Consider the following 22,352-nt stretch of genomic DNA (forward strand, 5'->3'; position numbering starts at 1 on the left):
TATAGGGGTCCGTGGAGACTCAGAAGGACGAGTCGGCGTTGATGACTTAGGCTGTTGTTGGTGGGTGCCACAACGAGGCAGTGCCACAATGGTGCAAACATCGATGGCTCCGGTGTTAGTAGATTCCGGAAGGCATTGATGACAGCCTGACAGATGAGGATGTCCAGCTCCTCCCTGGAAGCTGGTATAGGTAGCACAGCTTCAGGGGGAGACAGGCTAGGCATTACTGGCACTTCCACATGAATCTGAGGTGGCTCAATAACCGGCACCGATGGCATCGCCCCAGGCTGTCTTCAATGCCTTCCGGAATCTACTAACACCGGAGCCATCGATGGAATCGACGGGGGCATCTACGGTGGCCCTGGCAGCAACGGGAACCGTGGACATCCCAAACCCTCTAGCCCCGATGGACCCGATGGAGGTTCGCAGCAAGGACACTCGCGGGTATTGTGGGGCGGACCGAGGGTGAAAAGAAGGCCACAATTTGGTTGGTAACCCGGGGGAACTGTTAGTGAGGTGACAGGAACCAACCAAAAAACAGGGCATAGTACTCACCGAGCGTTTATGAAATGTACGCGAAGGGAGACTCGTGTAAGGAAAATTATTTGTGAAGTAAAACTTCAAGTGTTTCCATGAGGAAAAGTTGTGAGAAAAATCTCACAGGCTCCTAAATGCGAGGCAAACTGCATTGCGGAAAAAAAGAGACTGAAGGGAGACCTTTGTGGACACAGGGATCATGGCATGCTGGGCGTGCTCAGTGTGTTCAGTGTGCCAGTCAAAGCTTTCTAGAAACTTTGACAGAAATGTTTTCCGTGATAGGGCTCCATCCAGTGATGTCACCCATATGTGAGGACCACCATCCTGCTTGTCCTGGGAGAAATTCTAAAAGTGATGCTCCTGAGTTTTATTCAAGTCCTGTTGTCACTATTTTCTTAACTTGTAACATGTTGACTTTGATTTGAACAGCTGAAAAAGACTGCACTAAGTTGTCATCAATTCTAACACCTCTGGGTCTGTTTATGTAACGTCCCCTTGACCGCTTACCTCATGGGGCGTTCCTGGGTCCAGGACCGACCTGGCTGGAGCCCCCCCCCCCCCCCCTCCAGGGCAGACTCTGTCGGTCCTCACATTCTTGGCTCCTGGTGCCTCCACCTGGGGAAGAAGGTGTTAATGGGTGGGATTTCCCTCTCTTCACCCCAGGAAAACAAATGGAACTGTCAACAAGGCTGGCAGTATGTACAAATATATATAGGTTTATAAGACTATATAAGTATATACATTTCTACATGTCTATGTACATTGCTAATAGGATGCCAAGCAGCACACTTATCTACTCATGGTTAATAGCCTTAGGCCGCCCAACTATATACATTTTTACAAGGTAGCAAGAACATTTAATATTTGGCAATTTTGAGTTGTTGGCCCCCACACTATAGCACTATGAAGAAGGACCTCTTGCATTCCTGCTTAATTAAGTGTTACTATTATCCCCTTTTTATCCCAAGTCTCACCCATGTGAAAAGATGCAACTGGGCTGGTGGGCAGTGTTGGCCTGAGGGATCCGTTGTATCTAAACCACTGCCATTTCCTTGGTGGGGGTAACGGGGGGGGGGGGGGGGGGTAACTTGCTGGTGTGGCAGTTGCTACTCTTAACAATTAAGCCTTGATTCTATTAATGCAACTCCATCATTGCTCTATGCTTCAACGGCAGTGAGAAGGGGGGAATTGGATTTGGGCAGTGATCAACGAGGGTTTCACGATTTGGGGAATAAATAAACATGGGAGTGGCTAGCTGATGCGGCGCTTACTGTCCATAATCACTAAGCCTGATACTTTTGATGCAACTCCAACATTGGTCTCTGCTTTCACGGCAAATTATATCGCAATGACAGAGAGGAACAGTCGGGAGGAGGTGTGGCGCTTTATGTCCGGGATGGCATAGAGTCCAACAGGATAAACATCCTGCATGAGACTAAATACAAAATTGAATCTTTATGGGTAGAAATCCCTTGTGTGTCAGGGAAGACTACAGTGATAGGGGTATACTACCGTCCACCTGGTCAAGATGGTGAGATGGACAGTGAAATGCTAAGAGAAATTAGGGAAGCTAACCAAATTGGTAGTGCAGTAATAATGGGAGACTTCAATTACCCCAATATAGACTGGGTAAATGTATCATCGGGTCACGCTAGAGAGATAACGTTCCTGGATGGAATAAATGATAGCTTTATGGAGCAATTGGTTCAGGAACCGACAAGAGAGGGAGCAATTTTAGATCTAATTCTCAGTGGAGCACAGGACTTGGTGAGAGAGGTAACGGTGGTGGGGCCGCTTGGTAATAGTGATCATAATATGATCAAATTTGATTTAATGACTGGAAAAGGAACAGTGTGCAAATCCAAGGCTCTCGTGCTAAACTTTCAAAAGGGAAACTTTGATAAAATGAGAAAAATTGTTAGAAAAAAACTGAAAGGAGCAGCTACAAAAGTAAAAAATGTCCAAGAGGCGTGGTCATTGTTAAAAAATACCATTCTAGAAGCACAGTCTAGATGTATTCCACACATTAAGAAAGGTGGAAAGAAGGCAAAACGATTACCGGCATGGTTAAAAGGGGAGGTGAAAGAAGCTATTTTAGCCAAAAGATCTTCATTCAAAAATTGGAAGAAGGATCCAACAGAAGAAAATAGGATAAAGCATAAACATTGGCAAGTTAAATGTAAGACATTGATAAGACAGGCTAAGAGAGAATTTGAAAAGAAGTTGGCTGTAGAGGCATAAACTCACAGTAAAAACGTTTTTAAATATATCCGAAGCAGAAAGCCTGTGAGGGAGTCAGTTGGACCGTTAGATGATCGAGGGGTTAAAGGGGCACTTAGAGAAGATAAGGCCATCGCGGAAAGATTAAATGATTTCTTTGCTTCGGTGTTTACTGAAGAGGATGTTGGGGAGGTACCCATAATGGAGAAGGTTTTCATGGGTAATGATTCAGATGGACTGAATCAAATCACGTTGAACCTAGAAGATGTGGTAGGCCTGATTGACAAACTGAAGAGTAGTAAATCACCTGGACCGGATGGTATACACCCCAGAGTTCTGAAGGAACTAAAAAATGAAATGTCAGACCTATTAGTAAAAATTTGTAACTTATCATTAAAATCATCCATTGTACCTGAAGACTGTAACCCCAATATTTAAAAAGGGCTCCAGGGGCGATCCGGGAAACTACAGACCGGTTAGCCTGACTTCAGTGCCAGGAAAAATAGTGGAAAGTGTTCTAAACATCAAAATCACAGAACATATAGAAAGACATGGTTTAATGGAACAAAGTCAGCATGGCTTTACCCAGGGCAAGTCTTGCCTCACAAATCTGCTTCACTTTTTTGAAGGAGTTAATAAACATGTGGATAAAGGTGAACTGGTAGATATAGTATACTTGGATTTTCAGAAGGCGTTTGACAAAGTTCCTCATGAGAGGCTTCTAGGAAAAGTAAAAAGTCATGGGATAGGTGGTGATGTCCTCTCGTGGATTGCAAACTGGCTAAAAGACAGGAAACAGAGAGTAGGATTAAATGGGCAATTTTCTCAGTGGAAGGGAGTGGACAGTGAAGTGCCTCAGGGATCTGTATTGGGACCCTTACTGTTCAATATATTTATAAATGATCTGGAAAGAAATACGACGAGTGAGATAATCAAATTTGCAGATGACACAAAATTGTTCAGAGTAGTTAAATCACAAGCAGATTGTGATAAATTGCAGGAAGACCTTGTGAGACTGGAAAATTGGGCATCCAAATGGCAGATGAAATGTAATGTGGATAAGTGCAAGGTGATGCATATAGGGAAAAATAACCCATGCTATAATTACACAATGTTGGGTTCCATATTAGGTGCTACAACCCAAGAAAGAGATCTAGGTGTCATAGTGGATAACACATTGAAATCGTCGGTGCAGTGTGCTGCGGCAGTCAGAAAAGCAAACAGAATGTTGGGAATTATTAGAAAAGGAATGATGAATAAAACGGAAAATGTCATAATGCCTCTGTATCGCTCCATGGTGAGACCGCACCTTGAATACTGTGTACAATTCTGGTCGCCGCATCTCAAAAAAGATATAATTGCGATGGAGAAGGTACAGAGAAGGGCTACCAAAATGATAAAGGGAATGGAACAACTCCCCTATGAGGAAAGCTAAAGAGGTTAGGACTTTTCAGCTTGGAGAAGAGATGACTGAGGGGGGATATGATAGAAGTGTTTAAAATCATGAGAGGTCTAGAACGGGTAGATGTGAATCGGTTATTTACTCTTTCGGATAGTAGAAAGACTAGGGGGCACTCCATGAAGTTAGCATGGGGCACATTTAAAACTGATAGGAGAAAGTTCTTTTTTACTCAACGCACAATTAAACTCTGGAATTTGTTGCCAGAGAATGTGGTTCGTGCAGTTAGTATAGCTGTGTTTAAAAAAGGATTGGATAAGTTCTTGGAGGAGAAGTCCATTACCTGCTATTAAGTTCACTTAGGGGCGGATTTTAAAACGAGCGCGAATAGCCTACTTTTGTTTGCGCTCCAGGCGCAAACAAAAGTACGCTGGATTTTAGTAGATACGCGCAGAGCCGCGCGTATCCGCTAAAATCCTGGATCGGCGCGCGCAAGGCTATCAATTTCGTATAGCCGGCGCGCGCCGAGCTGCGCAGCCTACCCCCGTTCCCTCCAAGGCCGCTCCGAAATTGGAGCGGCCTCGGAGGGAACTTTCCTTTGCCCTCCCCTCACCTTCCCCTCCCTTCCCCTACCTAACCCACCCGCCCGGCCCTGTCTAAACCCCCCCCTTACCTTTGTCGGGGGATTTACGCCTCCCAGAGGGAGGCGTAAATCCCCGCGCGTCAGTGGGCCTGCTGCGCGCCGAGACGCGACCTGGGGGGCGGGTCTGGAGGGCGCGGCCACGCCCTCGGGCCGCCCCGGGCCGTAGCCACGCCCCCGGGCCTGCCCCCGGAACGCTCCCCACACGCCCCGAAAACGCCGCGCGGTTCGGGCCCGCCCCCCGACACGCCCCCTCCGAAAACCCCGGGACTTACGCGAGTCCCGGGGCTCTGCGCGCGCCGGTAGGCCTATGTAAAATAGGCCTGCCGGCGCGCTGGGCCCTGCTCGCGTAAATCCGCCCGATTTTGGGCGGATTTACGCGAGCAGGGCTCTGAAAATCCGCCCCTTAGAGAATAGCCACTGCCATTAGCAATGGTTACATGGAATAGACTTAGTTGTTGGGTACTTGCCAGGTTCTTATGGCCTGGATTGGCCACTGTTGGAAACAGGATGCTGGGCTTGATGGACCCTTGGTCTGACCCAGTATGGCATTTTCTTATGTTCTTATGTTCTTATGATTCAACAGCATCCGAGGGCCCTGTCTTTTACAGCCTGGTAAACTGTTAAGCATGGGAAAACATGCACAGTGCAGCTGATACTGGCATAAACTTTCTGGGAAGACTGGGTGAATCATTTGGACCTTTTCTGCCACCATTTCTGTGTTTCTATGTTTCATTTCAACTGGGTCTTTATTTTTCTTACCTACATTTCAGTATCCCTATACCTATCTATCCAAACACATCTACAACCTTATTAGATGCAGGAAGACATACTCTGAGCATTCACTGACAAACATTCCTCTTCATATCCTGGTAGAATTTGTTTAATTACAGTACTTAATTCTGTCTTAACTGGTCTTCAGATTAATATTTTGTAAATAATACAATAAGAAGCGTCTTTTCAGATTAAATAAGAAAGCAATGTTCTTAGTTCAAATTCCTGGAACTATAAAAATGAGACTGGACAAAGTAAGCAAAATACATGTTTAATTACTATTACAATAAAAGTGATTATGTATAAATCAGTTTATAGCAGCAGCAAATTCTTAAGGTTGGCATTATTATCTCTTAATACCTGCATTATTGCAGCTACTGTGGTTTTCATAATTATTGGCTTATTCTGTTAGTAGTCTCTGGGTATAGCAATGTCATTCTTTCTGGATTTACTGTTTAATCATTGCCATTTGCTAGGCTAATTCAACAGTTTTCATTACAGTTAATCAATCGGTACACAAATGTAGCACTCTTGAGAAGCTTTTCTATAGCTGTTGGTCCCAAGTTCAGACAATGCTCGCAAGAGAGTTTCAGATCAAAACAATATAACTGCAATATTCCGCCCAGTTCTGGGTATGTTTGTGAGACGGGTCTGTGGCTTTCATGTGCCTGAACAGAACGGGCCTGCCACACTAGAATATCTTCCCCCTGGATTCTTTATCTAGAAAACATCCTTGTATATTACATGTTCTGAAAACCCACATAAGCAAGATTGTGTGATTAGAAGACCTGCTGACTTGTTCGAATAGGCAGAAAATATATCATTTTTTCTTTCTAAAACCGTGATGTTGCCCAGAACTTATATCTGCTTGACTCACAGAGTTCTGAAGGATCTATATTATCCTCTAAAAACATCCTCACTGGCACCTTGCAATACAGCAGCACCCACTAAAAAAACAGTGAACAATTAATGGACTACAACCTCCCTGCCCTTCCCCACTCCAATTCTCTATTCTAGTGATTCCCAGACTTGGCCTCATGACCCCACGGCCAAATGGATTTCCAGGCTATCCACAGTGAATATGCATGAGGTAAATTTGCATGTACTGGGTCTCCAATGTATGTAAATGTATCTCATGCATGTTCATTATAGACATCCTGAAAACCTAACTGGCTGTGGGATCATCATTAAAAGTTTGCGAAGCTCAGGGACCTGCTGTGCAGAACAGCTGTTACTGCCTTGGACTGCTTGCTTTTAAAAACAATTTAAAATGAACATTATCAACACAATGATAATAGTAATTTCTGAATTATTTTAGTATTTCGACTGTAAACAATATAGTGCAAGATATCTCACATGATTATGTAATCCTTGTTCCAAAGAGTCTAAAATGCAAGTCGGATCACAGAAAGGTTAATGATTTGTCAGTACTGTTGTGTTAAATTTCTTTTCATCATCGCTACATACCATGGCTAATTCCCTTTTATCTGTTTTAGGAAAATGGCTGCAGAACAGGGACATAAAGCCCTGATCAGCAGAGCTCTTAACTCACCAAGCAGGCCATTAATACAGCAGGGTACACACAGATGCAATGTCCATTAAGCTCTTCAGAACAGATGTGTTGTCTGTTTATCACTACAGCAGCTAGATATAAAATTTCATACACACTACAGTGGATCAGATTTAAAAATTCTAATGAATATTACGTTTCTCATTGAATACATCTTGATCTCATTTTTATTTCTTTGTATGAAGTGGTTTTGAACAAGTCTGCAGGTCCACCAAAAACCTGGTCTTTTGGGGATACATTTTCAGAAGTTTAGTCAGGTCCCTGACTTTCATCCTTATACACGAAAATCTAAGGAATCTTCAAAAGCTATTTTCTATGAGCTTGAGTTTATTAGATGCCTAAACTTGAAAAATGCCCAGCTAAATAACTGTTTCAGAAACATGATTTCAGTTTAGACACAACACAAATTTTCAATGTTAGTCATTTAAATTTTCCTCAGCTCGGATCACGTGATGCAATGTGAGGGGAAGACGTGATTTCCCTCCGCAGCGCCGGCCCTCTCGAATCCAACTGCATCCACGAGTCATATCGACGTGTTCATGAGTGGGAACCTCTTCTGAACTTTTATTATTCCACGCTGAATCGCCGGGTAATTTCAGATGACCTCTCGGGTAGCGAGAAAAGAAAAAGAAAAAGAAAAGCCGTGAGGCCCTGACACCGTTTCCAACATGGCGCCGGATTCGCCAACTAGACAAGGTACACTGGCGATCGCGGAAGTGAAAGCCGTGATCACAGAATTACTCGGGCCCGAGCTCAAAAGCATATCAACAAAATTGACTGACCTGAGTGCGGTGGTAGCCAGTTATGAGACCAGGTTTTTGGCCATAGAACAGCGCGTATCCAATCTGCATGATGAATGCCAGACCTCACAAGCTGACATTGAGACACCCAAAGCGGCACTCGCTACCCACATGGAGTGCATAGAGGACCTGGAAAACCAGCCAAAGCGGTCCAACCTCGGTTTCTGGGTCTTGCTGAGACTTTACCGGAACAGGACCTGCCGGCATTTTTAGAAGGCTGGCTGCAAAAGGAATTGGACCTTTTGCGTGCTCATGGGCCCCTTCGTATCGAACGCGCACATCGCTTAGTCCCAAAACGGGACACTGACCTCCGGCCCCGCGTGGTAATAGCGAAAATATTTAATTTCACGCACAAAAGTGAGATCCTCCGAATCACCTGTGCAGGGGCTGGCTTGCACTATGAGAACCGCAAGATTCTAGTCTTCCAATATTTTTCGGTCAATTTGGCGGCTAAACGGCGCACCATGGCACCGCTCTGTACGAAATTAATTGAGGCTGGATTTCGCGCCACTTTGGTATATCCTGCAAGGCTTCGGGTCGCTACGGGAACCGGGATCCGGTGGTTCACTGAAGTGGAGGCCGCGAAGGCTTTTTTTACTGCCTCTGTTCCTGCCACATCGGGAGGTTCTCAACCAGCAGCCGCGGACCAGACCTAATAAGGACAGTGTGTTGACACTGGACTTCAGTCTACTCTGGTCATGCTGAGTCCCTAAGCCAAAAAGCTAAAGGGCTTCATTGTTGGACCTGAAGTCTTACTGGGCCTTGTGTGGCTCGGCTATAGGATACGATACCTGCCCTTGAGTTGCCTGCCTGAGTTCCCGCCCTGCTGTGTGATTTCAACCGAGGGTGACTGTTCTGTGGAAGTTTCCAATTATAATGAGTGCCAGGAAGTCATTAACCCCAATGCATGTTTAGTTTCATGCTTGTACTAGAGTGACTATTGAGGTTTTTTGTCCTTTTTACCAGTTCCTACCCTTGTTATCCTTCACTGGTGATTTATACTCAAATGTGCTCAACTGGTTTGTTCTACTTGTGGATGGGGTTGGACGGAGTGGGGGGAGGGGTGGGCAGCTGTATGCATGGTGGTGATTCTTCAGTGGTTTAGAGTGTGAATGAAAGGGGGGAATGTGGGTGATAGGTGGGGATAGAGTTGGGGAATGGGGGGCGTAAGGGGGTGGGAGTTCTTATTTTGCTTTGTCTTTGCAAAGTGCAGTGTAACCACTCAGGGTTGTGGAATTATGAACATAGTACCAGGGGATGTGAGAGCCTCAGCTGGGAGGGTTCTCCTTCTACCGATGAAGATGATCTGGGCAGAGTATCCTTTGGTCGACTAAATGACTCCTAGTATCGGTACTAGAGTCTTATCTTGGAACGTCTGTGGGATAAATTCCCCCAATAAGAGAACTAAAATTCTAACTCACTTACATAAGAAACAAGTAGATATTGCTATGTTACAAGAGACGCACCTGATGGACGGTGAGCAGTTGAAATTACGTAGGGGGTAGGTGGGCGACATATACTATGCCTCAGGTTCGTCCAAAGCCACTGGTGAGGCAATTTTGTTTAACAAACAGTTGCCTTTTCAGATCTTAAATGAGACTAAGGATCCTCAAGGGCGCTACCTTCTATTAGTTACTCAGATCTATAATCGTAAAATTGTATTTTGTAATGTATACGCCCCTAACAATTACAACCCCCAATTCTTTTGGGACCTTCAGTGCTTGCTGCTCCCATACTTGGATGATTTTCTTATTCTTGGTGGAGATTTCAATGCTATTAAAGACCTGCAATTGGATAAATCCAAAGCAACCTCCAGAGATAAAGGGGCTAGTAGGGGTTTACAACAGTTGTAATGCTCCTTACACCTGATAGATGCGTGGCGGCTGCTACACTCTACTGAGCGAGAATTTACCCATCTATCACGAGCACACAATACGTGGTCCTGGTTAGATTATTTGTTCCTTAGTATAAATCAATTTTCCTGCTTGGGAGATGCCTGTATAGGAGAGATCCTTATTTCGGATCATGCCCCCGTATGGTTGGATTTACATCTCTCATCCAATCAAACCACTCACCAAATTTGGTGATATCCCTATTTTCTGGCGGATGACCCACAATTTCAGACTTACTTATGCTCCAAATGGAAATACTACGCCACTCTTAACAAGGATCATGGGACTGATCCGGTTCTTTTTTGGTATACTGCAAAGGCAGTTTTATGCGGCGATATTATATTCTATGTGACACACCACCGAAAAGCCTTAGATAAGCGGCTTCTTGCCTTAAGCAGTCAATTGAAAGCTGCTCAAGTTCGTCTGATCAAAACGCATCATCCCACCAATAGAGATGCCTACCGAACTTTACAAGGTGCTGTCAATTCCCTGCTCCATCAGAGAGGTAAAAGGAGTTTACTATACTATCAATTTCGCCTTTACCAGTATGGTAATAAATCTGGGAAGCTTATGAACAATTTGATTAAAACGACACGTACCTCCAGGCACATTGTGGCCGTTCGCGATACAGGGGGGCATATGGTAACAGATACCAACTAAATTCTCTCTCAGTTTAGGAAATTTTACTCCACACTCTATACCTCTGAAGGATGGGATCCGTTAGCTTGTGAGCAATTCTGTAATAAAATTCAGTTGCCTAGTTTGACTGTTGCTCAGTGGGACTGGCTCAATAGACCCTTGGTAGTCGACGAAGTACAATTAGCAATCAGACAGGCAAAGCGGTTCAAAGCCCCCGGACCAGATGGATACATCACAGAATTTTATAAATGTTTGATAGATCTGGTCAGCCCGATCCTCACTCATGCTTTTACTGAGTTGATTGCGGGGAGGGTGGGGGGTGTACCCAGCACATGTGAATCAGGCACATATTACAGTTATTGCTAAACCAGGGAAAGATGCCTGTGCTCTGACTTCTTATAGACCAATCTCTCTCCTCAATGCTGATCAGAAATTAATGGCAAAAATCTTCCTTAATTGGCCATAATCAAGTGGGCTTTGTTCATAAGTGATACGCACTTACTAATATCTGCAAGATTCTGGCAGCCCTAGAAATTAGTCAGCAAATGAATGAGCCGTATCTTCTTGTCAGGTTTGATGCAGAGAAAGCTTTGATAGGGTGGAGTGGGGTTATTTGTTTCACATCTTGAGGGAAATGGGAATTGTTGGTATGTTTTTTGATTCAATTCATCTTTTGTATATTTCTCCTACTGCAGTCATTACTGTCAATCGGTCACAAGCTGAGGTGTTTCCAATAGCTCGAGGTACGCGACAAGGCTGCCCACTCTCGCCCTTACTGTTTCTTCCTCAATTAGAGCCCCTACTTAGGTCAATATTATCCACCCCCGCCATAAGAGGCATTAAAATGCAATTGGAAATATTTTGCTTCAACACCTAGAAAAAAGAATGAACAACTTCAAACAGGATCTACTCAAGCAATTGGAACAGATTTATCATTGTTTCTTGAAACATCTGTGGAAGAACAAATTGACTTTTTTGGAACTCTGTTTCTAACCTTTATATTTACTTCGGATAGGGACAATGTTTTAATAATGTTCCTGCGTAATCATGGCAAGTTGTACTTAGGTCAGAAAATATGGATGTATCTGGACCTTACTAAAGAAACACAAAAGCGCAGAAAAGATTTTCTGAATATGAGCCAGGAAATAAGAAACTTGGGGGGTCAATTGATTTTAAGATACCCGTGTAAATGCAACTTGAGATTAGGTGAAAATAAATATATCTTCTTTGACCCTAACCACTTAAGACAACTGTTGGACAGTCGTACAGTGACAAACTGAGGAACCTATCTCTAGTGTAATAGATAGAAACATGTGTCCTCCCTTTTTTCTTTCTGGATAAATGTTTGATTATGTCCTAATTATATAATATTGGATCTCCCATATTTCTTTATGTTTAAAATGCAAGGAGAATATGTTATTTCCTATAATTCTTTAAATTTTGTTTTTCACATATTCTTTACATAAGAGATGCAAGATGTATTGCCTCTAAGGAAAATAGAATATGTTGTTAAGTGGTTTATATATTCTTTTACTTGTAATAATTAATATGAAAATGATAAATAAAGAAATAAAAATGCAATCGGAAATCTTTAAATATGCAGCTTTTGCCGACGATATAATGGTGTTCCTGGGAAACCCGCTATGTTCATTGCCGCCCCTAATGAGTATGCTCTCCGACTTTGGCCAATTTGCGGGCCTTCATCTTAATTTTTCCAAATCAGAAGCCTTAGCCTTCCCGGATTCCCTCTGGGAATGCTGGCCTGGCTCCTTTTCGCTCCAATGGGCTGAAGGCTCCTTCCGTTATTTAGGAGTTATTCTCTCTAATTCTCCCTGCCAACTGTATGCCCTCAATGTGACCCCCCTGCTTCAATGCTCTAAAGAGACCCTGCGCACCTGGCGGAATTTGCCTCTCTCCATGAGGGGGTAAAGTTAATTTGTACAAGATTGTCTTACTGCCGAAATGGCTTTATTTAATGCAAAATTTGCCACTTTCATTACGTTGCTCTGACACGACCCAATTGGACAGGGAGCTGCGACACTTCCTCTGGAGAGGTGGTAAATCTAGAATCTCCCTGGCAAGTATGCGGGAGCGATGGGGGGATGGTGGACTGGGGGTCCCTGATTTAGACCTTTATAATCTAGCGGGGAATCTTCGAATACTCAGAGATTGGATAGTAGGGAAATCCACTTATGTCAACGCCCCGACTGAACAGGCTTTGGTGGCCCCAATGGCGTTAACGTATATTATGCAAGCTCCCTACTTAGCGCTCCCCTCCTTCTTAGTTCAATCCCCTTCAATATGGCCTTTATGTCTGGCCTGGCGAGCTGTGACCAAGCTATTGAAGATACCTCGAAAGTGTGCCTACCTATTGCCTATACAAGGCAATGCAGATTTTAGCCCGGGCTCCCAAGATGGTGGGCTTTCGCCAGTGGAAGGATAAAGGTATTACACACTTGGGCCATATTCTTAATAATGAGGGGCAACTTCTGCCTTTTTCGGAGTTGCGAGCGCAATATCAGCTGCAGCCCGGGCAGATGTTTTGTTTCTTACAAATTCAGCACTACATCCAGTCCCTGCCTGTGGAGACGCGCTCTTCCACTGTTTTTCTTTCCTTAGACAAGATATTTCGATTTGAACACCAAAGGGCACCATCGCTTTCACACTACCATAAGTATCTTAAGGGCCTTGTTCGGCGAGAGCCCTTTGCTGTTCTGGTTGACCGATGGAACAAAGACGGGGTGTTTGAAGTTATTATACCTGTCTTCAGGGCATGCTTTCGATGGGTGTCCCTTCTCACGGTAAATATGTAGAATCGAGAGATGCAATTTAAGTTTTTGTATAGGGCGTATATATCCCCACAGATGGCTTGTCGTTCTGGCCTTTCTGCATCAGCCTTATGCGGCAAATGTCATCGATCTACGGGAACCCCTATCACATGTTTTTTGGTCCTGTCCTCCTATACGAAGGTTTTGAGGCCGTATAGCCACGTACCTTATGACACTTTTGGAGATATCTCTTCCAATTACTCTCTTGCTTTTCCTTTTTGGCTTTTGTCCACACTTGCCGATTGCGAGGGGACCCCATTTACTCCTTTTGAAAGCATGCTTAGTAGGAAAGAAAGTGATTTTGCTGCAGTAGAGATCCTCTGAAGGCCCTTCCTTTTGGACTTGGCGCAATCATCTTCATCACATGTTGCGAATGGACGACTTGAGCTCCAGGGCGTCCCCTAAACTGCGCAAGAAGTTTCTGCTGATTTGGGATTCCTACTTGCAAGCTTTACCGCACCGTTTCCGTAGCTTAATACTTAATGACTGAACTGTCTCCTGTTAATTTCGCTGGCGTTCTCTAATGGGGATGATTCGGATCCCTGCTTCACTGCATTGACTGATGGTTTCACTGCCTTCACTTGGTTGACAACAGGGGGGGGGAGGGGGGAGGGGGGTTGGAGGGGGGAAAGGGAAGTTTCAATGGCTTACTATGATCTGTGGGTTTTTTGTCTGGACGGGGTTAAGTGTCCAGCCCTTACAGACCGATTCGTTGTATGTTTATGCCTTCAATCTCTTAAATAAAAAATTGTTTAATACTAAATTTTCCTCAGCTCACTGTACCAGACACTTACCTGGCTAAAATGGCTTGACTGAACATTTTCCTTCACAAATGTGGCTAAATGTATCTCTATGGCTTCCATTGCATGATTAACTTTAGCTGTGGGAATAGTTAGATCAGGGGAGGTTAGCATGTATTTCCCACAAAACACTGCAATGAACACCTGATGTACAAATGGGCATTAAACCTAGTGTTTTGTGAGAGCTAACACTGATGTATTACCACTAGTAACTATTGCAAGGCTCAATGTGGGCTGTGATTAGCCCCACACTCCTAATTGGCCCACAGGGGCCTTAATGTGATAATCTTCCCACCCATCTATCCTCCCAAGATACAGTCCAGGCCTTCCATTGGAGAGGCAAGAATCCCTGGGTTAATGGTGGAGGGGGAAATCTGTTGGCCCTGGTGGCCTTGATTTTGCCTCTGGATGTGGAATGGGGGGGAAGAGGATTGGTCTGTGGAGCCTTGTGCTGGTGCATGGCCAACACAAAAATATTAACTACACTTTCCTGAGATGTATTAAATTCTTGCAGTAGCTGGTGGGTTAACATAAACCATGTTGCTTAAATGTAACCCATTTAAATAGTGATGAGCTGTTTTGCATACATTTGAATGTAACATAGGTCAATAATATTTTTATCGCATTAACTCCATGCTAACATTAATGTAAACTAATGCACAAGTATGTTAAGGCTAATGCAGTATTAACAAAGGTTAAACACGATAAAACATATTTAATGACGTTAATGATGCATTAGCCTTAACGTCAGTCCCTTCACCATCTAATTATGCATCCCATTTAGATATCCAATCTAATTTCCAGAGGGAGTTTTAGATGTCTAATGCTGATTGAAAATCTACCCAGTTTTTCATGTGCACAACTATTCTAAATTCCCATTCAGACACACAACTCAATCTTGAACATTTGATCTTTTGTGTCCTTTTCAGACATGTGTGTTCCACTTTTTTTGTTCCAGAACATGGTGCCACTGAGAGACTGTTATCAGAAATCTCATTTGTTTCTAAAATGCTTTAGAAAATATAATTTTGCTTTGGGTCATAATAACCCATGATTTCTCTGAAAAATTGAATGTAAAAACCTCTCAACCAGTAAAAGTATGCAACACATGAGCACATAAGAAAATTTTACAAATATGAAAATATACTGTAATGATCTTGATCACTCAGTACTGTACTAGACAAAATATAATGACTTTTTTCTTTTTTTCCCCTTGTTTCTGTTTAGTCTTTCCACTACGCTTCCCTGAGGGTAAAAAACAAAAAAAGAACGAAAGGTAAAAAAACAATGAGATATGAATGTTTCTAAATAAATTGATTTATTAAGCTTTTCAGCTGTATGCATATTTACCATATGTATGTTAAGTTTTCAATATGCAATGCAAAACTGCAACATGACATTTCTATTAAATTATAATTTTATTTATTAATCCTGAGGCTTTATTGTAACATAACAAGGGGAGCAGCAAAATTTAAAAAATACTGAAATAAATCTCTTGTTTGTATTGGCCACATACACTTGATAATTTTTCTTTCTGAAGATAACTAGACTTATAGTCTATTTTGGATAGATTTTGTGGCATAATTAAAAAAACACTAGTGCAACCAGACTTAATTAATGCCTCTCTCTGCACTCCTTACATCTGCAATAAGGCACTTCAATTAGATTTGAAATATGTGTGCATATATTAGATACAAAAATGGTGCATGGATTGCATCACAAGCCATATGGTATGAGACTAAAGGAATTAAGTATGTATACTATAGAGTTAAGGAGAGATAGGAGGATCTGATAGAAGCATTCAAATATCTCAAAGATATAAATCAGGCATAAGAAGCAAACCATTTTTAAAAGAAAGAAGCTCTAGAACAAGACCTCATAGTATGAGGCTCCCAAGGAGCAGACACTGGAGCAACATCAGAAAATATTCCTTCATAGGAAGGATGGTGGCTACATGGCATGGAATCCCATGGAAGATGGAGACAAAAACTGTAACAGAATAAAAAAAAATAGGATAAGCACAGAAGATAAAAGTGTATCTCATTCATATTCATTATGGATACCCTGAAAACCTGACTGGCTGGGGGGTCCTCCAAGACAGGTTTGGGAACCACTGCCCTAGAGGAAAGGCAAGATAGGGGAGATATGATAGAGATATTTTAATAACTCAAAGGTTTCCATGCACAGGAGGCTCTAGAATGAGGGGTTATGGGATGAGGGTGGAAGGGGGTAGACTCAGAAGTAATCTTAGGAAATATTTCTTTATAGAGTGGATGCATAGAACAACCTCCCAGTGGAGTTGGAGGAGACAAAACGGTATCTGAATTCAAGAACGCATGGGATACATACAGGGGATCTCTGAGAGAATGATTGGAATTGTAAGGGCTACATAAATTGGATGGATGGGCAGAATAGATGGGGCATATGGCCTTTTTCTGCTGTCATATTTTATGACAGTGGTAGGAACAGAGAAGGGAGGTGAATTGTTACAAACAACCTAAGGGGAGAGGTGATTAGATTGACACAAAAGGGCAGAGAATGGAAGCACAACCTAGTGATAAAGTAGGTCGTGGAGTAGTCAGATTGATACCAGCAGGCTGGGATACTCCAGAAACCAACCAGGCCTGTGCCTACAGGTTGTGATCACTGGGTACTGGCCAATAAGTTCACAGGGACCTAAGAGGTTGAATGGTTGGGCAATGGCCTCAGTAATTCTGTTTAGATTATTAAAAAGCATAGTGGGAAAACATGAGGCTGAGTGTTGGATTAAATATTTATGTTGCAGCCCCGGTCGCAAGGTTCGTGACTGGGTTCCTACCTCTCTTCTCCGCGGGCTCCCTCCGGCAAATGCTGGCGATTCTCAGGCCTAAACAGGCCGCTCTGTGGCGGTGTCCCCATGAGGGAGATGCCGCCGAGCTCCGTCTCTTGACTCCTCCCCTCCTAGGCACGCGCACGCGATGAGGGAGGTTTTAAAGGGCCAGTGGCGGGAAACCACGGGCCCGCCCTCGGGAGTGACGTCAGACACTGGCGGGGATTTAAACCCGGCATCTGACTAGCTTCCTTGCCTTGCAACGAGGTTAACTCTCAGGAGTCACTAGTTGCTGCATTCCTGTTCCTGGTCCTGCTGTTCCTGATCCCGGTCCTGCTGATCCTGTTCCTGATTCTGCTGTTCCTGATTTCTCTCCGGTTCCAGCTTCCTCTCGGCCTGTTTCCTTGGTTCCTGACTTCGGCTCTGCTTCTGATTCTCTGTGTCTGCCGCCTGCCTCGACTTCTGGTCAGTCTCCACTCCTTGTCTCGCTGACGTCACCTAAGTCTCAGCGATCCGGGTCCTCACGGGCTCCTCCCAGGGGGATCTCGGGCTTCCAGGGTGAAGATTCCTTCGGTCCCACAGTCTCGCTGCTATCGCCTAAGTCCCAGAGGTCCGGATCTTCACGGGCTCCTCCCGGGGAGATCTCGGGCTTCCAGGGTGAAGACTCCTCTTCCATCGTGGTGCAGCTCCCGGCCTGTTCCATTGACGCGGAGTTCTCTTATCCATCCGTCACCCTCCGCCAGGCCGGCCCATGGGTCCACCGTTCAGCCAGCAACAGTTTGCAAGGCTATGGATCCAGCGGACATCTCCGGACTGCAAGCCATTCCTGGAATGGCCCAATGGTTGCAGCAGCAGCAACACTGCCTCGACGTTCTGGCTGCCACCATCGAATGATTGGCAAACCGGCTGGACGCCACCCCACAAGAACCACCGCCGGTGCAACCTCCGGTTCCCACAGTAAGCATAACTGTTCCCACTCAGCTTCCTGCCCCCTCTCGCTACTCGGGCAATGCCAAGGGCTGCCGGGGATTCTTGAACCAGTGTTATATAAGGTTCTCGCTTATTCCTGGTCAATTTCCTTCGGATTCCGTGAACATAGCCTATATTATTTCATTACTAGAGGGGAAAGCATTGAGTTGGGCTTCACCGATGTGGGAGCGTCAGGATCCACTGTTGAATAACTCACAGCAGTTTGTTCTCAATTTCAAGCAAGCCTTCGATGAATCCACACGCCTGCCTACTGCTACATCAGAGCTATTATGGCTAAGACAGGGATCCCGGTCCCTGGCAGACTACGCTATCGAGTTTCTCACTCTTGCTATGGAGGTAGGCTGGTGTGATGACAGTCTGCGGGGAGATTTTCTGGAAGGCTTGTCAAGCCGCATCAAGAACAGAGACATTCCTGACAACCTCAATGAGGTAATCGATTTAGCTGGCCGGATTGACCGTCACCTCCAGCAACGAGCAAAGGAGACACTACCGCCACAACATCCCATACCTTTGGCACCTGTCTTTTCTAGACCTATGACGACATCCCCAGGTCAAGGGACGTCGCATCCTGAACCATTGGCTGAGGAGTCAATGCAGTTGGGTCGTACGCCATTGACTGCGGAGGAGAGGCGAAGGCGCCGGGCATTGGGCTTGAGTCTATACTGTGGCAGCAAGGGCCACTTCTTAGCCCAGTGCAAGGAGCGTCCGGAAAACGCCAAAGCCTAAGCAGTTCTGGGGAGCTACTCCTAGGCTGTGTTAATTCTGCTCCTCAATGTACCGTACCAGTGACTCTAGAATACACTGGAGGGTCTTTTAATACCCTTGCCTTTATTGATTCCGGAGCGGGTGGGAACTTCATCTTGTCTGATCTGGTGCTGCAGCTTCGGCTACCCACGGTTCTATCTGGGGTACAGTTCTCCCAGGAAGTATTTCTGACTCCACGGCTCCTCTTACTCTCCAGACCGGAGCACTGCATTCTGAGGAAATATCTTTCTTGATTTTGGAAAAGGCTGTTCATCCGGTGGTACTGGGATTAACGTGGTTGCAGCAACATTCTCACATAATTCATTGGGACTCCTTACAAATAGCTCAGTGGATCCCCTTTTGCTTCTCCAGCTATCTCAAAGTTCCGAGTCCTCCTGTCGTGCCCATACTAAGTACTTCCGTTTTGTCTCCTACACCCTACATGGAATTTGCAGAGGTGTTCTTAAAAAAGAAAGCGAAGATTTCGACTTACTACCAGGCACCACACCGCCACGTGGAAGGGTGTACCCCTTATCTCTGCCAGAGACATGCACAATGTCTGAGTATATCTCTGAGAATCTCACCAAAGGATTTATCCAACCCTCTCGGTCGCCAGCCAGAGCGGGGTTTTTCTTCCTGGGGAAAAAGGATGGCATGCTCAGGCCATGTATTGACTACAGAAGCTTAAATGCCATCACCAAGCGGGATCGGTATCCTCTTCCACTGATTCCTGAACTTCTGGACAGATTACAAGGGGCCAAGATCTTTACCAAACTCGATCTGCGAGGAGTGTACAACCTAGTTCGCATCCGTCCCGGAGACGAATGGAAGACTGCCTTCAACACAAGAGACGGGCATTATGAGTTTGGCCTATGTAATGCTCCGGCAGTCTTCCAAAATCTCATTAATGAGGTGATGCGTGAGATGCTGCACTCTTACGTCATAGTGTATCTGGATGACGTCTTGATTTATTCGCAGGATCTGGAGTCCCATCGCCAACATGTTAAGCGAGTATTACAAGTTTTGAAAGAGAATCAGCTGTATGCGAAATTGGAGAAATGTATGTTCGAATGTGAGTCGCTGCCCTTTTTGGGGTATATCGTTTCGTCTACTGGTTTTCACATGGCTCCAGAGAAGGTCTTAGCCATCACAAACTGGCCTCGTCCAGTGGGGGTGAAAGCCCTACAGCGTTTCCTCGGATTCACAAACTTCTACAGACAGTTTATCCCTCATTATTCTCTTAGAGTAGCACCCCTTACCGTGCTGACTCAAAAGGGAGCGGATGCTAAGGAATGGCCTGAAGCAGCTTGTCGTGCTTTTGAGGATTTAAAACGAGCCTTTTTGCTGGACACTTGTTTGTACCATCCAGACCCACGACACCCTTTCATTGTGGAAGTGGACGCCTCCAGCAACGCGGTAGGAGCAATACTCAGTCAACACTCTGACACAGGCAAACTGCTCCCATGCTCCTATTTTTCCAAGAAGTTCTCGCCGGCCGAGAGTAATTACAGTATAGGAGATAAGGAACTCTTGGCAATTAAGTTGGCCTTTGTGGAGTGGAGGCAATGGCTGGAGGGAGCAACTCACCCTATCACCGTCTACACCGATCATAAGAACCTGGAGTTCCTGTGTCAAGCACAACAGCTGAACCCTAGACAAGCCCGGTGGTCTCTTTTCTTTAATCATTTTCATTTTACACTGCGCTACCATCCAGCATTCAAAAATATCTGTGCGGATGCCTTGTCTCAAACTACGGAGCTAGAGGAGGAGGAAGAGCATCCCCAATACATCTTGGATCCCGCCAAGATTAACTTAGCTGCCGTGACCATAAGTCCACTGGGGAGGACAGTAGTTCCAAAGCATCTCCGAAGAAGGGTCTTAATATGGGCTCACGATTCCCTGTCTGGTGGCCACGGTGGCCGAGACAGGACATTGGACTTGTTGAACCACTATTACTGGTGGCCAAACATGAGACAAGACGTACGAACTTATGTGAGTTCGTGTCCCACCTGCGCCAGGCAAAAACCTCAACTAGGTCAACCTTGAGGGTTATTGCAACCATTGCCTGTACCTACTGAACCTTGGACTCACATAGCCACGGACTTTGTAGTGGATTTTCCTTCATCCAAGGGAAAGACGGTCATTTGGGTCACTATGGACCGTTTTTCCAAGATGGCTCATTTTGTTCCACTTCCCAAGTTGCCATCTGCATTAGAGCTGGCACAACTATTCACTCAGCACATCTTTCGAATTCATGGACTCCCACAAGACATCATATCGGATCGAGGACCTCAGTACACAGCCCGATACTGGAGGGCATTGTGCAAAACGTTTGGGGTACAACTTAGTTTTGTCAATAATTTCTGGACTCAAAGCCAGGGCAACAAGAACACTTCAAATCAGCAAGAGGTTTTTAAATTTAATTTATTTGGCTTCTTAAAAGACAAGTGTTCCTGTGAGATACGATATGCCCTCTATCTGTAATAACTAGATCTCATCCAATACAGGAAGAGAACCTTCTTTTATAATTAAAACATACAGTATTGCCGAAACTTCCAGAAAGGTGTAACCACCCACAAACACATGATGCTGTTGTCATGATAACCTAGTATGCATAGAAAATGCTTGTGAGGCCACCCTTCATTCATTTGTAAAAATCATATTATTTACTTGTCTTCCCTGAAACCACCCTTTCACCATAAAAGTTCCTTTACCACCCTGGCTTTGATGCACTGTATTCCTTCTAGTATCCTGTTGTTCTTCTTTGTTGTGTAAACAAATCGCAAGTCTGTGGCTTCAATAGGAGTTAGGCCTGAATTCTGTTTCTTGGCACCAGGATTTAATTAAAACTGTAACCTCAAAGGATCTTCTTTTCAACTGGTTTCTGTCCGTTGAGATAGGCATTTGTAAGACAAAAGCTTGTATCCTGGTTTCATGCAAATCCAGCTTCAGTGTATTATGAAGTAAATGTTACCATTGAATAGGCCTCTTCCTGTTGATGCCAGTAGTTCTACTTCAGGGATATTCTGCAAGTCATGCTCAGAAAGACACTCAGAGTTCATTCACCTCTGACAGGCCACAGTACAGCAGAGGCGTCTGGGTATTTTTCCTTCCTAATATTGTGTATCTGATCAATCATATTCTTCATGTCCCTCTTGGAATACCGTTAATGGACAGGTATTCCATCAACCAGTCTTCGATGATGAGCCATAACAAAGGAACTTAAAGTGTGTCCTAACCCCTAACCTTGGTATTTATCAGGTGTAGTGCATAGGTGTGTGTCCCTCTAGATTCATAATTAATATGAAGGATACTCCCACAAGCATTCACTAGTTACTCAAACAATAACATCCAAACTAATTTTCACTAGGTAGCTATTAGCTCTATAATGGAGCTATACAAATACCTGCATTATAAAAAAGGCCCTACTTCATAATAGCATAATCACATATGTTATCTTTCAGAGTCAAGTAATTACATACTAGTGGTATAACATATAAAGATAAGTACACAGAGAGACCAGTATGAAAGTACTATGTTTCTCATATAATACTAGGTATCCTGGGCAAATCTTTTCAAGGAGTACTCTTATTATGAACAACTACCCAGGATAATATTCATTAAAATGGCAAACAGGGATTGCACATTATCAGAAAAGTAAAAGAAACCAATAGAATAGAAGAAAACCAAAAATCAATAGAAGAACTCAT

General features: G+C 44.3%; 1 protein-coding gene across 1 annotated transcript in view; it reads left to right on the forward strand.

The window, feature by feature from the left end:
• The window catches only part of LOC115094680 (connector enhancer of kinase suppressor of ras 2-like), a 334,885-nt gene that overhangs the window by 279,383 nt on the left and 33,150 nt on the right, over positions 1-22,352 (forward strand). The window contains exon 5 of the mRNA XM_029607932.1: positions 15,327-15,375. Within this exon, the coding sequence (XP_029463792.1) occupies positions 15,327-15,375 (49 nt within the window). The remainder of the gene's footprint in view (positions 1-15,326; positions 15,376-22,352) is intronic.

This window comes from Rhinatrema bivittatum, chromosome 6 (assembly GCF_901001135.1).
Source record: "Rhinatrema bivittatum chromosome 6, aRhiBiv1.1, whole genome shotgun sequence".
NCBI lineage: Eukaryota > Metazoa > Chordata > Amphibia > Gymnophiona > Rhinatrematidae > Rhinatrema > Rhinatrema bivittatum.